The sequence below is a fragment of the Petromyzon marinus genome, chromosome 45 (assembly GCF_048934315.1).
Source record: "Petromyzon marinus isolate PM22_M1 ecotype Great Lakes invasive population chromosome 45, UKy_Petmar_22M1.pri1.0, whole genome shotgun sequence".
NCBI classification, from domain to species: Eukaryota; Metazoa; Chordata; class Hyperoartia; order Petromyzontiformes; family Petromyzontidae; genus Petromyzon; species Petromyzon marinus.
This window is the reverse complement of record NC_133711.1, coordinates 7,977,905-7,993,310: the sequence shown is the minus strand read 5'-3', so window position 1 is coordinate 7,993,310 and position 15,406 is coordinate 7,977,905. Positions and strand designations below refer to the sequence as shown.

Sequence of the window (15,406 nt, the reverse complement as noted above, 5' to 3'; positions counted from 1 at the left end):
CCAATGATGAACTCCCCCCTCCCCGTGAAAAAATTGTCTTCCACGAAACCGGTCCCTGGTGCCATAAAGGTTGGGGACCGCTGCCCGAACCCGTATCTCTTAATGTCAAGGCGAGCCGTATATCTCAACGGACCATAGCTCCCAAGTGCCTTTTGCCGGTGACATCTGGCCCATTGTCCGCCTGTTGAGGTACCCCGATGATCGATATTGCTAACAGTTTTAAGAATATTTTCTTTTGCATTCACACGGCGCACCTCCGATTAGCACGGATGTCTGTGTACGGTGCGAAAGCCGTTCGACATTCATTAATCGAGATGATTTTGCTGCTGTAAATTTCCACGTGATAAGACACTTTGTTGAGCTATCATTTGTGGCCAGGTTGCTTCTGCAAAAATGAGTTCACACCTTCAGATGGGATTTACCTGGTAATATAGAAAAAAATAGTTTAGTTTTATTTGTATAGATTTTTAAAAGTGATTTGTTTACCTTTCCTATTCTTTGCACTCCCATCGTGCTTTTGCACTGTTTGTTGTAACGTTCTGACCCGCCCCGACTGAACATCTGTGTCAAAAGAGCTTTATAGCTCATCGGATCCCTCCAGTGTAAAAAAAAACCCAAACACGTTATGATTCTTGAGCGTACGACGCAAAGAGCCGCACATCCGTTCGCCACCGCAGCGGCGGATGTGTCCGCCGGGTCACGTAACGTTGACGACGCTTCCCCTTGTGAGTGTTCTTTTAATTCCATCGGCGCGGTTCCTAGAAGCGGGGATTGTTTTTTTTCCATCCGAACTCTCTCGTGATCGTAAATAAGAAGAGTGAGCATCATTCGTTGCCTTGTGCGTGCAACCGTGCTTCCCACGGAACCGTTGCACGTTGAGTTGCACGTGTTTTTTTTTGTGTTGTTGTTGTTGTTGAGTCCGCGTTGTGTTTGAGAGTGCACCTAATCGGGAGCAGGGTTAATCGAAGGCAGGTCACGTGTTCGACGAGGCCACATTTTTTAAGATGCAGAAAATACTTCGCATTGCTGAAGGACGACGACAATCTCTGAAAACAAGAAATTTCGCGTTCACCGCAGTTTGGGTTTGATGATGGCTGTGCGATCCCACGGCTTGTTAGTCAAATGTGTTTTAGAGCAGCAATATAGTACCGTGAATATGACGATCATCGATGTGACGAATACTCCTTTCCTTCATTAAAACCCACGACGCGTAGCATAGAATTGCGCGTGCAAATTATACGACGATAGGGTTAATGTTGATTCATACCACGAGTAGATTCTATGGGCACCACTTTGTCGACAAGACGAACCGATTCGTGAACACGAATTGTAACCTCGAATCGTGACGATCGATCACGCTGTGGCTCCGGCTGCCCAATAACATCTGGCAACGTAATTTTTTTGTTTGTTTAACAGGTCTGACTGCTGATGAGAATCAAAGGGTCGAAGCAGAACTCGGCGTTTGCCTGCCTAGGCAAGCGCTGTTGTGAAAGCCTTGCTCTCGAAAGAGCTCGTCGGCTGGATAATCCAAAAATGTCATATTTCGCCCCAATGTTGGAACTTTTCACATCAATCCGAAATCAACTTAATTAATCGTACATTCATGCGTGTAGTAACAAGGCTATCACAAAGGCGCCACATTTTACACGCACGGCCTTACTCTTTAAACTACCGTCACTTGATCTCATTTTTGTTTACGTACATGGGGCAGCAGCAGATGGCGCATTCGCGGTTAACACACCCACCAGTATTAACCGGGGTGGCCGCTGGGTTCTACGAAACCGCGAAACTCTCCAAGGAGCGGCGATGGCGCCACCAGCTGGGCCGCGTCGCCACCCGCGATTATTTTGCTGCCGAAAATGTCCAAATGATAAGCCACGTTGTTGCGCTGTCATTTTTTTTAGCAAGGTCGCTTTTGAAAAATGAATGAAATACCTCCGTGGGGTTTGCCTGGTGGGATGTGGATGGTTTCGTTGTTTTTGTTTGTGTTTGGGTGTTTTGTTCACCCTGCTTGTACTTTGTACTCCCATCGTGGTTTTGTGCTGTTTGTCGTTGTAACGTTCTTCTCACCCGCCGCGACTGGACGTCTGTGAAAAAGAGCTTTACAGCTCATCGGATTCCTCCAGGGCAAATAAATATTCCGATTCTGCAAATCGGCGAAAGGGTCCCTCGTTCTCGCGCGTTTTTTTCCGTCTCGGTGCGGCTGCTGCCGTGCCACTCGCGGCGAGGCCAGGCGGGCAGCCTTGTGCATCGACTCACGGGGGGCATGGGGGGGGGGCGTGGGGGGGGGATTGGGGGGGGGCCTTGGGGGGGGGGGGGCGGTGCGTGCCGTTACGCCTGGAACAGCTGATTCTGTAAGTGCGCCGGGTGCCGGGTCTCAGGTGGCTCGGTACATTTTAGGATTCGTACTCGGCCACTCCCTGACCCCCCCTGACCCTCCCCGCCTCTCCCTCTTTTCAGCTCGGGAGGTCAAGGAAGTACACTCCAGAATAGTCCGGCACACTGTCCCGGGAAACGCAGCACACCTGTGCGATCGTCATTCCGCATCCATCATACAAACTTAGTCGGACCAACGGCCGTCTGAGCAAAGGCGGTCACCGCATCGCGCGGCGCTTTCGGATGCGCTTCTGCGGCCGTCTGGAACGCTCTTCCTTCCGATATTGGGAAGCGACTGGGAGCAATGCGCTTTTAAATCATCGTCTAGATTGAAAACTCATTTCTTTAGAACTGCTTTTGGTGTTTAGTTTCCTGTCCTTCCCCCGCACCTCCGATTAGCACGGTTGGCTACGTACGGTGCGAAATAAGTTCAACGCACGGCACGTGCGTACGATCCATTTGCGGGCGCAGGTCCGTGCACGGTCAGCATTTGGCGTTTCAGTCATCAGCTGTGCGCAGCTCCTCTCACAGACGAAACCGGAGCGGACGTGTGAGGCACCGTCTGCTCTTCGCCGGAGGAACACTTTCCGTTCTGGTACCTACGCGATTAAATATAAGCACGATGTTCCCGCTAATCCTGGAGTCATTCAGCGAGGGGTCTCGAATGGCGCGGAGCGATAAATTGTGGGGGCGGTCGCGGTCGCTCGACTCGCTCGACCTCGGCCGACACGCATCTCGTTTCGTTTGCGATCGCAAACTCCCCTCCCCCCCGCGATGAGAGTTTTTGCTGTTGTTACGCGTCATTGTGAATTCCTCCCACGCCCCTCCCCCCACGTGGAGAATTGTTGTTGTCACGCGTCATTGTGATTTCCTCCCGTGCGTGCTCAACACTCAAAAAAGAGAGGAATTCGGTTGCTGACCATCCCAAGCAAGGACCCTCCTTAAACATACACACACACAAAGAACTGGTCTGACACTAAAGCAAGACCCTTTTAATTGGGTGAAGGTAATTTTTTAAAGATTAAGATGCGGCCCTGCCATTGCTTTCTCGCAGAAATATATCCACCAGAAGACAGCGGGCCCTACTCTTCCACCTTTGCGCCAGACATCTTGGAACGGTGGGAGTACCCACACTTTACCCCAATGCGCGCGACCTGCATGGGAAATTAAGGAAGCCCTGCACCGTTGTTTCAACTTCCCTGCCGGGATCGCAATATTACATCGTGTCCTAATCGGTACACATTTCTTAGCAGTTTCCCTTGCATTCTACATTAAAAGCCTGGAACTCGCCTCCGATTGGCACGGTTGACTACGGAGGGTGCGAAAGAAGTTCAACAGACGTACATGCACACTGCCCATAGACTAACACTGCCCATAGACTAACACTGCCCATAGACTAACACTACCCATAGACTACCACTGCCCATAGACTAACACTGCCCATAGACTAACACTGCCCAGAGACTAACACTGCCCAGAGACTAATATTGCCCATAGACTAACACTGCCCAGAGACTAATATTGCCCATAGACTAACACTACCCATAGACTAACCATACCCATAGACTAACACTACCCATAGACTAACACTACCTATAGACTAACACTACCCATAGACTAACACTGCCCATAGACTAACACTGCCCATAGACTAACACTGCCCATAGACTAACGTTGACCATAGACTAACACTGCCCATAGACTAACACTACCCATAGACTAACACTACCCATAGACTAACACTGCCCATAGACTAACACTACCCATAGACTAACACTACCCATAGACTAACACTGCCCATAGACTAACACTGCCCATAGACTAACACTGCCCATAGACTAACACTGCCCATAGACTTAACACTGCCCATAGACCCGACACTGCCCATAGACTAAACATTGCCCATAGACTACCACTACCCATAGACTCAACACTACCCATAGAATAACACTGCCCGTAGACTCAACACTGCACCTCCGATTAGCACGGTTGACTGCGTACGGTGTGAAAGAAGTTCTACATAATACGTATTTTTTTATTGTACAACATTCTAAAATAGTCCGTTTAACACATAGGCTTTCACGACCAATATTTACGCGATCTAACCCCCAAAAAACTTCTGTATTATGTATTCTAAAGGAGTGTTTGAATTCATCATTAGACCTCCTTTGCCAGTACCAAAATATAATAATAGGGTTTTTACCCTTTTTTCTGGCAACAAAACTGAAACCCTTTTTTACAAGGATTCATGTCTGCATTTTGACTGCAGGTATTGTGGTTAATGCAGACATGGATCCTCGTAAAAAAAGGTTTCAGTTTTGTTGCCAGAAAAAAGGGGAAAAACCCCTATTATTATATTTTGGTACTGGCAAAGGAGGTCTAATGATGTAGATGCTCACCCCGAGCCCTCATTACTTTGATAGTGTCATTGTCTTTGAGCTGTACGCCTTTTGGCGTCCTCTGGTCGAGCACCAATTGGGTCGAGGCTCAAAAGAAAGCCGTCCCTTGGTGTGGACCAATCAGTTTCAAGGACAATGCATATATTATCATAGTATGTTTTTGGTTACATTTTGACTGCAAGTATTGTGGTTAATGCAGACATGAATCATTGTAAAAAAAGGTTTCAGTTTTGTTGCCAGAAAAAAGGGGAAAAACCCTATTATTATATTAGTGTTTGAATTGTCGTAACTTGTCGCTTTGAAAAAAAAAAAACCTCTTCACGTCGACCGACTGCGAAGCTGATTTCCACCATCTGTCCTCGAACTGCGGAGAGGCGCACGCTCGCAATTACACCGAGCGATATGAACACGAACACGTCGATTTGAGAACACGCTACGCGAATCGTATTGACTCAAGTAAAAGTGCCTCCGTGCAGGACATGTCCGGGACACGTCGCTCGACGCGTTGCTGGAAGGGGACGATGGCGAAGGGACATGACCACCGGAGGAGTGGCAGCCAAAGGAAGGGAGCACGCCCGAGAGGGCATCCACCTCGGAGACAGAGCGATGAAATCAGCCCGTGCGCAGGAGCCCGACGAATCGTTGTAACGCTGGACCGTGAAAGGTGCACGTACGTGTGTTAAACTTCTTTCACACCGCACGTAGCCAACCGTGCTCATCGGAGGTGCGGGGGAAGGACAACACACTGAACACAAAAAGCAGCTCTAAATAAATGAGTTTTTAGACATACGACAGCCTTCATCATCGAGCGGTGGATCTACAACGGCTAACGACGCCGATGATGGGACAACATTTCTCGTGGCCTGGCGAAAACCGCGCTACTTCAAGTTCCCGGCGAACACCAGACGTGCGGGGCACACGCCCCCCGACACGACGCTGCCTCTCCGTGACCCATGACCTTCACCGCATTCCTCTGCGCGGCCGAGGGCCGACGCGGGACGAGGCGACCGCGGCGACCGCGGCGACCGCGGCGATGCTGACCGGCGGTGGCGGCGTCGGAGGCGGCGGGGGCCGAGGGGGCCGCCTTTCTCGCTCGTCACCGTCAAATCCTCCAGCTGCCGCAGCTGGAGCAGCCGCCAGAGGAACGGCGTCCCTCCCAGAGTCCCGTGGATCGCTGCCCGGCGCTCGTCCCTTTTGCCGTCGCCGGAGTCCGGCGTGTCGCGGTCGCCGAGGTCGCCGCCAGCAATCTTGTCGGCGGCCGCGGCGACGTCTCGCAGGCTGCAGGCGCCCGCCGGTGCCGGGAGGACGTCTGGGTAAGGGAAGATCTCCGTCTCCTCGTCGCCTTGCTGCGCCTGCGAGCGAGCGAGCGAGCAACTTTAGTCGGTTTAAACTGACAATTGCGCCGGTGAGAGGGCGTCAACAACGTGTTGTTCTGCTGGTGGAGAACTTGACACCGACACGAACACCCGTCGCGCACGAGCACGGGTCCTTATGGCAAGACCTCTCGAATCTCCTCCTCCTTTGTCTCCCTCTCTCTTATATAGCATCCCTCTTTTCCGCCACTGGGGTTTCCCCCCAATTCCCTACCCCCTATGCCCATTTTTCCACCTTTCTTGCCGGCAGCCCTCCGCCTTATTTCTGTGGGCGTGATCCCTTGTGCTCTATGTGACCCCCATGGCCAACCCGAATGTGCCACCATGAACTCTACAAAATCGGTGTTTTTTTTACTATTCTTAAATTCTAGTATAATTCGAAGCATGTATCGAGAGCGCAAGAATGGATTCATTATTGCGTGCCTAGAGGCTGCGCTGCTGGAAGCAACGATTAGGAGCAAGATGTTAACTACCTCTTCTGGTATACAGGAGGTCGTGGATACGATCCCCACCCTGACGCCTGTACATTTGGAGTTTGCACGTTCTCCCCGTGGTCATGTGGATTTTTCTCCGGGTCCTTCAGTTTTTCCCTCCACACTTAGAATCAACATCACGCGTTCAGAGCATTTGGCTGCTAAACATTTCCACATGATGAGTCGGGTTGGCTACGTATGGTACATACATAAACCACTTCGTTGACCTATCATTGGTGATAGCCAGGTCGCTTCTTTAAAAAGAGCTATATTACTCAGCGGGCCTTATCTGGTAAAAAAAAGACTTTAGTTTGTGATACCTCGATCAGGCGCTCGTCCTTAAGCTCCTGGCCATCTTGATCGCCCGGTGGCCCACCAACATCTCCTCCACCTTGGCCCTCACCGGGTCCACCAGCGGCATCGTTGACGCACCCTAGCAGAGACGATCCGCAAACTTCCAGCCGGCTCACGCGGTCCTCCTCTCTGAGCCCTGCGGGACGCCGGGCCGACGCCGCGTGAGCTTCGCCCTCCGTCGCTCGACCCCGCGACCTTCCTCCCCTCTCCCTCCAGACGCCGCTGGGAGGCGAGAACAACCGCTCGGCCAGGACGCAGCCGCCACCGCCACCACCGCCACCACCGCCACCACCGTCACCACCGCCAACGCCACCACCGCCAACGCCACCACCGCACCTTCCCCGCCGTCGCTCGGCCGTCGCGCCGTCCGGAGAAAAATATATCCGCGGCGTTGCCAGGTGCATCTCGGTGGCGCGGCACTTTTTGTTGGCGTGGTTTGGCCTTTGGTTCTCCTTCCAGGGCGTTGTGGGCGACTCGACGGTCGGGAGGGCCCGGACCGCTGCGTGAGCGTGGGGTCTTCGGCCGCGACGGAGGTCGCCGGTGGGCGACGACGTTTCCCTCGGCCATGGAGCCGGTGACCTCCTGCGCAACGAGAGGACAAGATTTCAGACTCTTGTTGCCGTGCCAACGCGTACGTCGTCAGCCTAGCTGCCACGTAGGTGATTCAGAAGCATCTCAGCAGGCGGTGTAGAGACGGGATATCCGGTTATTTAAGCAACCGATTACTAGACTGGTTATCGGTTCGATTACTCGACTAAATAGATAAAATATATTCTTGGGTCTTTCGGTAAAATCACGTAGATAGGATCAAAGAAAATAACAAAAAATATCGCGTAGCTCGTCTGCCTAGCTGCTTATTTGTTGTTATTTTCTTTGAACCTATCTACGTGACTTTACCGAAAGACCCAAGAATATGAATTCCTGCAGTCACGAAAGCTTTAAGTCAAGATTTTAGGGATAAAAGATAGTGAAAGGAAGTCTTTCCTCTATTGCCTTGTGTGACAATGGACAGTCTAGCACGGTTGGCCACATGCGGTGCGAAAAAAGTTCAACATACATACGTCATCAGTGGCGTCGTGCCAAGTGTAGCTTGTGGGAGTGGCTGCCATTTTTAAATACCCAAGTAATCGACCACAAAAAGAGCAGCCGATTATATATATTAGCTTTAATCGACTAATTGTCCCAGATTGTTTTCAAGGCTATCAGGATTTTTCCTTTTTTTACATACATACTTAATAATCTTATTCCACAATATTATTCAAATTTTGCAATCGACTGTCCATGTGGCACTCTCACAGGTCTGCGGAAGGAGATATCAAATAACTACTTCTGACACCACTTTTGTTCGTGACCGCTTTATCAAGACCAGAGGGTGCTGCACTTTCCTACATGCCCTCCTCTCGAGATTTTGTCAAATCGCGGTCAGACCAAAACATTTACTTTTGCATTTTTTGCCAAAAAAGGTGATAATCCAAATTGAATGTTTTTTTTTGTACAGTAATCAGTGACCAAGATGAGATCAACTCGCTACACTTGTGAACCCAGTTTACATGTGGGCAGATGAATGCTGGATTCAAACCCAGGATCTCGGAAATGCTGGTCCTGGACCTTCCTTGCTGTCCGTTTATTTAGTTTTAATGAGGTCCATCTGGCTATTGTCTGTTCCGGTTAATATTCACACCAAAAACCGTGGTAACTTTGACAAATGTTTTTTGACATTTTGGGCGCGCAGAAGCAGCTGTGTCGGCGTGTGTTTATTTGAGTGGACGTTATGTCATTGCTTTTACAAGTTTTGGCAAACAAATGTGGAAAAAAAAACTGTAACATTAAAGCTTATCTCCAGTCTGTCAGCACCAAGACCCAAAGGCTAACTAATTAAACATATAACAATGCATCTATTTGCCAATTAAAAATGATTGTTATACTCACGATGCATCACTGTGTGGGGATGTTTCGATTTGTATAGAGGGCACACAAACTCTACAGACGCAATAGATGCCACGTGAGCCACAACGAAAAAAATAATTCTTAAATGGCATCGGGACACCGAAAAATGTTAATTTAATCGAATCGCGATAGAGGTGGCAGCGGTGATGGAGGGTGATGGATCGTTACCACCAGGGCTCAATAATTTCTCACTGAATTATTTCTTTCCAGGTCACTCGGAGACTAGGAGTGGGTGGTACGTGACGAGTAGTGGCCACAGTCAGAGCGATGTGTATGTTCGATGTGGTGTGCTGGAAAAGTGACTCATCTTTGCAGACCCAAACGGACCAAGCTGAAATTCATCCCTGGCTGCATGCCTATGAACTAGCCCAATGTCTGATATAACTAGGGGCACACAACATCATCCAGTATTCCTTGGCCTTCAGCAGATCGGGGCCATCGGTGACATTTTGAAATGAGTGACTTGAGAAAAGAAGTAATAAATAAATCTCAGCGGTGGTGGGTGGGTGGGTGGGCGGAGAGTGGTCAAGATGATGGCAGGAGGTCGGGGCGGTGGGTGGGTGGTCAGCAGCGGCTGAGTGAGTACCGCGCGCCCGTACCCGTGGACCCCCCTGTGCTCCGTCGCCGTGGCAACAGAGAGCGCGGTGCCGGTGCAGCGCAGAAGCGGCGAGGCGTGGCCGCCCCACGCGGACGCCGGCGACTGCGCGACGTGCCGGCACGGGCTGCCCCACGCGGGCGCACGGGGGCTCTCGGCTCCTCCGCGCCGACGACGCACGGCCGACGCGTCCTCCGCACCGACGCCGCAGCCTCCCGTCTGGCCCGTGGTGTCCGGCAGCACGAAACGCTGGTTAGCGTCATCGTCGTCGTGCAAAACGTACAGAGAGAGAGAGAGAGCACTCTTTGTCGCGGATTCCTTGGGGGGCCGTCCATAAATGACGTCACGCGATTTTGGACGATTTTTGACCCCTCCCCGTCTTGTCACACGGCGTCACAAAAAGTCAGACCCCCCCTCAAATATGACGTCACAAAGCTCTGCCCCCCCCCCAAAAAAAAAACATATTTCCATTTTAAAAATAAAACATGCTTCAAATCGCTTTGAACTATTGTCATTGTAGCGCGTATTTAATGTGGCGCTGCACTCTGATGATGTAGGAGAAAACATTTATTAAAAAGTATATTTAATTAAGTAGAACGTGTTGCCTATATTTATTTAAAGTTGCGCATTTTGATGTGACGTCACATTCCTAACCCCCCCCCCCTCGTCACACATCGTCACAAATGTCTGACCCCACCCCCCCTAGGTGCGTGACGTCATTTATGGACGGCCCCTTGCCAGTTTCAGTTTATTTTCAGTTTATTTAATTTTTGGTATAGCCCTGTGAGCCATTCGGCTCTTGAATCGGGTGCAACCACAACAAACAAAAACCAAAAACACGAACAAGAAAAACATCTTAAAGTGACTACGTGTGACTGGTGCAAAATAGAAAATCCATGGGAAAAAAAAACAGCAAAAATATTCCTGAAACAAAGCACCGTGTACACCAACACTGTGTGCAAAAAAAAAAATCCCAGAGAAAGTGTCCGCGCGCTCACCTCCTCTCCTCTCCTCCCTGTGTCGCTCGTGGTCTTTATTGGCGTGGGTTTCCTGCCGTTCTAAAGGCGCGGACCTGCAAGCGCTGGCTCACGCGACCGCTGGCGGGAAGGGGCCTTCGCAATCTGTATTTTGTGGGCCTACTCTTGGGCTTATACTCTTTGACACGAGCCAGACATCTCTGAAGAGGCGGGGGCAACTCAAATTCTCACCCGACCACACGCAGCCTGCCCAATTCACCCCGTTAATGCTTTTGGCTGGACGGATGCGGGAGATTTACTAAATTAACTGCTGTGCTGTGGAATCGAACTGGTGAGACCTCTAGATTGCAAGTCGACTGTGCTAACCATTACACCACGGTGGCATTGTTATCATTAGTAGCAATAATGGGAGATAAGACTACTCTGGGTCATGAGATATCCACCTCAATACTCGTGATCACAAATACCACGCACGTGACTGTATTGGTATGCCACGTATGCTTTTAGTTACCTGGTCAATGAAATGTCTCGCACCTGCCACTCACCTCAACCTCGCATCTCATTCAGCTGCAGTCCACTCTGTGCGACACCAGATTGGACTCGGATCCTTCGACAATTAGTCTCATGACTCAATAACTTAATCCAAGTGGATTTTGTTGTAACCAGGTGAGAACTCGGGAGCGCAGGATAAAGAGTCTCATCCGCAAGAGCGATCCGGCTCATTGAAATTCCAAAAGCAGAAGGCGAAGCACAAAACAAACAGAAATTGGAACAAAAAAAAAACACATTTCCCACAACTCTGATAAAACCAAATGATCTAACTCAGTGGTTCTTAACCTGGGTTCGATCGAACCCCAGGGGTTCGGTGAGTCGATCTCAGGGGTTCGGCAGAGCCCCCGCCACGGAGGTCCGGACACACTTGAATTATTGTGTAAATTTGTGATGACACACACGGCCCGCTTGGCCATCACTGGCTGCAGATGATCATGCTACACTGCTTGGCCAATCAGCGCTGCGGGGAATTTAGTGCGTACTCAGTAGTCAACGTGTGACTGTTGTTGTCGTACGTCGTGTGATTTCTTTAATATTTTATCCATACTAACTATGTCGGGCAAAAGAAGAAAGTGGTCGGACGAATATGTACAACATGGATTCTCATGTATCACGGAACGTGATGGGAGTGAGCGTCCTATCTGCATGATTTGCAACGCCAAGTTGAGCAACTCTAGTCTTGCACCGGCAAAACTAAAGGAACACTTCTTGAAGCTGCATGGAGACGGGGAATACAAGAACACAACACTTGCTGAATTCAGGGTGAAGAGAGCCAGATTCGATGAAAGGGCCACTCTGCCTGCTCTTGGATTTGTACCTGTTAACAAACCGATCCTGACAGCATCGTACGAAGTTTCTTACCTGATCGCAAAGCAGGGCAAGCCACACACCATTGGTGAAACACTTGTGAAACCAGCTGCATTAAAGATGGCGAATCTGATACTCGGAACAGCGGCCGAAGGTAAATTATCCCAAATTCCCCTTTCAAATGACACCGTCAGTGACAGAATAGAAGACATGAGTAAAGACATCTTGGCTCAAGTAGTCGCGGATCTGATTTCAAGCCCGGCAAAATTCAGCCTTCAACTCGACGAAACCACAGACGTTTCTGATCTAAGCCAGCTTGCTGTTTTTGTACGCTATGTGAAAGACATGATAAAAGAAGAGTTTTTATTTTATAAGCCTCTTACAACAACAACGAAGGCAGCCGATGTGAAGAAGCTTGTGGATGACTTCTTCAGAGACAACAATCTTTCATGGGATATGGTTTCTGCAGTTTGTACGGACGGAGCTCCAGTCATGCTGGGAAGAAAGTCTGGTTTTGGTGCGCTAGTAAAGGCCGATGCACCACACATCATTGTGACGCATTGTATTCTGCACAGGCATGCGTTGGCAACAAAAACCTTACCTCCAAAAATGGCAGAAGTATTAAAAACTGTGGTGGAATGTGTGAACTATGTGCGAAAAAGTGCTCTGAGGCACCGCATCTTCAGTGAGCTGTGTAAAGAAATGGGCTCTGAATTTGAGGTACTTCTGCTCCATTCTAATATTCGGTGGTTATCCCGGGGACAGGTGCTGAATCGTGTTTTTGCCATGCGTGTGGAATTAGCCCTGTTTTTGCAAGAGCACCAACACTGCCATGCAGATTGCTTCAAAAATCCTGAGTTCATTCTCATTTTAGCGTACATGGCTGATATATTCGCAGCTCTCAATCATCTCAATCAGCAGATGCAGGGTGGTGGAGTCAATATCATGGAAGCGGAAGAACACCTGAAGGCTTTTCAAAAAAAGCTACCGTTATGGAAACGACGAACAGAGAACAATAACTTCACAAACTTCCCGCTTCTGGACGACTGTGCAAGTAAGATCGAAGATGTGTCTGGAATCGGAGATATTTCTGTATCCATGGAACTGAAGCAAACAATTGCCACGCACTTAGATGAGCTTGCAAAGTCTCTCGACGGATATTTCCCTACAAGAGAGTCATATCCAGCATGGGTGAGACAGCCGTTCACGTTTGCTGTTGAAACAGCAGATGTCAATGATGAATTCCTCGACGAAATCATTGAAATTCAGCAGAGCCAGGTTCAACAGCAACTCTTCAGAACAACGCTCTCAACGTTTTGGTGTCGACAAATGAACAAGTATCCAGTTATTGCTAAGAAAGCCCTGGATTTTTTTTATACCATTTGTTACAACATATCTTTGTGAGCAATCCTTTTCGAGGATGCTGGACATAAAAACGAAGAAAAGGAACAGACTTTGCTGTGAAAATGACATGAGAGTGGCACTTGCCAAGGTGAAGCCACGCATATCTGAACTGATCTCTCAAAGGCAACAGCAGAAGTCACATTGATTTCCAGGTATGTAATTTGTTGTGAGTTTATGCATTGTGTTGGTTTTATTCTTTGAACAAGGTAATGTTCATGCACGGCTCATTTTGTGTACCAGTAAAAAACATATCTATGTCTTGAATTTGAAAAAAATCACATTTTATTTTTCACTAAAGAGGGGTTCGGTGAATGCGCATATGAAACTGGTGGGGTTCGGTACCTCCAACAAGGTTAAGAACCACTGATCTAACTTGTTCATCATGTCTTGATTGGAAGCTTTCGCGACTGCAGGAATCCATAGGTATAAAACAAAATGTTATACCTACGTGACTTTACCGAAAGGACCAAAGAGTATTGTTCATCATGGTATGTTTGCAGTCACGTAACGCCAACAAAAAAATAACGTTTGCTTCTGCCCCCCCCGCCACAAGGGGCTGGCACCACCTCTGGATACAACATTGGCCAAGTCACGTGTACTCCTCTTGGCAATTTGTTCACGCGCACCTGAAACTCGTGTCCCTCGTGCCCTGCAAGCCCCCCCACCCCAGCCCGAGCACCCAAAAGCTGACACAATTCTGTAAATTGCGTAGGGCCAAAATTTGTCGCATTTCCGATTCCATACACGATTTACGCCAAGGGGAATGCGTAAAGTTCCCGCGAGAGAAATTAGGGGGCCGGGAAGGGATCGGCCTTAAAGTCCTCCACCATTACTCACGTCCACACGCGCCCCTGCTTGTTCTCACACAAACACGGACGACACCTACGAAGGCCGGAACAGCACACGAGGGGGTGGGTGGCCAGCACCACACCTGGCCGCCTGTCTCCCCCAGTGACGATGTTTACACACTGCACCAGGTACTCATTTGAGGCTGAGTCGACCTAGGGGAGGCCCAGCACCGGTTCAGATAATCGCCACTGGTGAGCGGGAATCGAACTCGGGTTGCCGGGTTCGTAGCGCAGCGCTCTAGCCGCTACACTGCCGCTCCCTTACCGCACACACACAGGCGTGCACTGTAGGACCTCTTACCTTGAGACTGCAGATCTGGAACGAATCTCCAGAACCTTCAGTCAACAAAAGCGCGACGCCAGGGAGCGTCCGTCCCTTCGCCGCCGCTTTCCCCTCACTCGTGTTGCCGTCCTGTCTCTTTCTTCTCCTCCTCCTCCCCTGTCGTTTTGGCCGTGGACTCCCAGACAAAAACCCACACTCTGCCCCAAGTGGAGCCGGTGGCCATGATGTGCCAGACACCCCAAATTTGACGTCACTTTCGTTCCGACAACCTGGCCCAGAGCTCATTTCTCAGGCAGCGACCTAAACCTAACCAACTGGTGGCCAAGGTGCCGGCCGCATTTGATTTTGTACCTTCACGCTGTAGCGGGAGGGCTAACTTATTTTGTAATCATTAAGGGACAGGCAACATTTTTTTTTAGATCATCCTCGGCTTTGGTTGACCGCGGCGGGTTAATAATTACTCGGTTAACGCTGTTGCATTGCAACGGACGTTTGTGGCGAGTCGAGTGGCTGTGAAATGACGACACTGAAACGGTGCGCGCGCGGAGAGGCAGTGAAGCGTGCGTTCTAGAAATTAGTTTGGTGGCCGGCCATATGGCTCACTAGCAGCAAGGGGGGGAGGAAGCGCATTGGACACAGTTATCCTCACGATCCGTCATGATCAATCCACTGCCAGATAAATACCTCCCAAAGCCATCGCCACCTCTTATGTTTCTGCCATGTAACAATCCATCTCGCAACTTGAACACAAGACGAGATAATTGCTTCGTCTTGCAAGTGGATGCCATCTTGGGCCTGTTCCCTTCTTTGGCTGCCACTCTTGATGTTCGTCTTGGCCACCAGCCATAACCTCTTCGTAATCAATTTCATACCTCTATTATATGCTCTCATCCATGTACTACAAGTCAGACCCATCTATATCCCAGTACAATACAAGCGAACTCGAAAAAGTTATGGACACGACACGCGGCGGTCCACAAAAACGCATGCGACTACGATTGCATAAAAAGCTTAAAGA

At 49.6% G+C, this 15,406-nt stretch overlaps 1 protein-coding gene across 1 annotated transcript; it reads right to left on the bottom strand.

Moving 5' to 3' along the window:
• Positions 1-2,322: 2,322 nt before the first annotated feature.
• On the bottom strand, positions 2,323-15,283 carry LOC116952121 (uncharacterized). The gene is made up of 4 exons (XM_076074069.1): positions 14,407-15,283; positions 9,522-9,766; positions 6,942-7,557; positions 2,323-6,127 (listed from the first exon to the last, which is right to left on the bottom strand). The coding sequence occupies exons 1-4, from the start codon at positions 14,671-14,673 to the stop codon at positions 5,654-5,656; spliced, it is 1,602 nt and encodes a 533-aa protein (XP_075930184.1). The 5' UTR covers positions 14,674-15,283; the 3' UTR covers positions 2,323-5,653.
• Positions 15,284-15,406: the final 123 nt, after the last annotated feature.

What these genes read in the sequence shown, in the direction of transcription:
- LOC116952121 (XM_076074069.1), bottom strand. Translation starts at nt 14,673, where the DNA reads ATGAGCTCTGGGCCAGGTTGTCGGAACGAAAGTGACGTCAAATTTGGG. An exon ending in GAGCACAGGGGGGTCCACGG is followed by an intron (nt 7,558 to 9,521) that starts GTACGGGCGCGC and finishes CTCGTTGCGCAG; the next exon opens with GAGGTCACCGGCTCCATGGC. An exon ending in AGGACGAGCGCCTGATCGAG is followed by an intron (nt 6,128 to 6,941) that starts GTATCACAAACT and finishes GCTCGCTCGCAG; the next exon opens with GCGCAGCAAGGCGACGAGGA.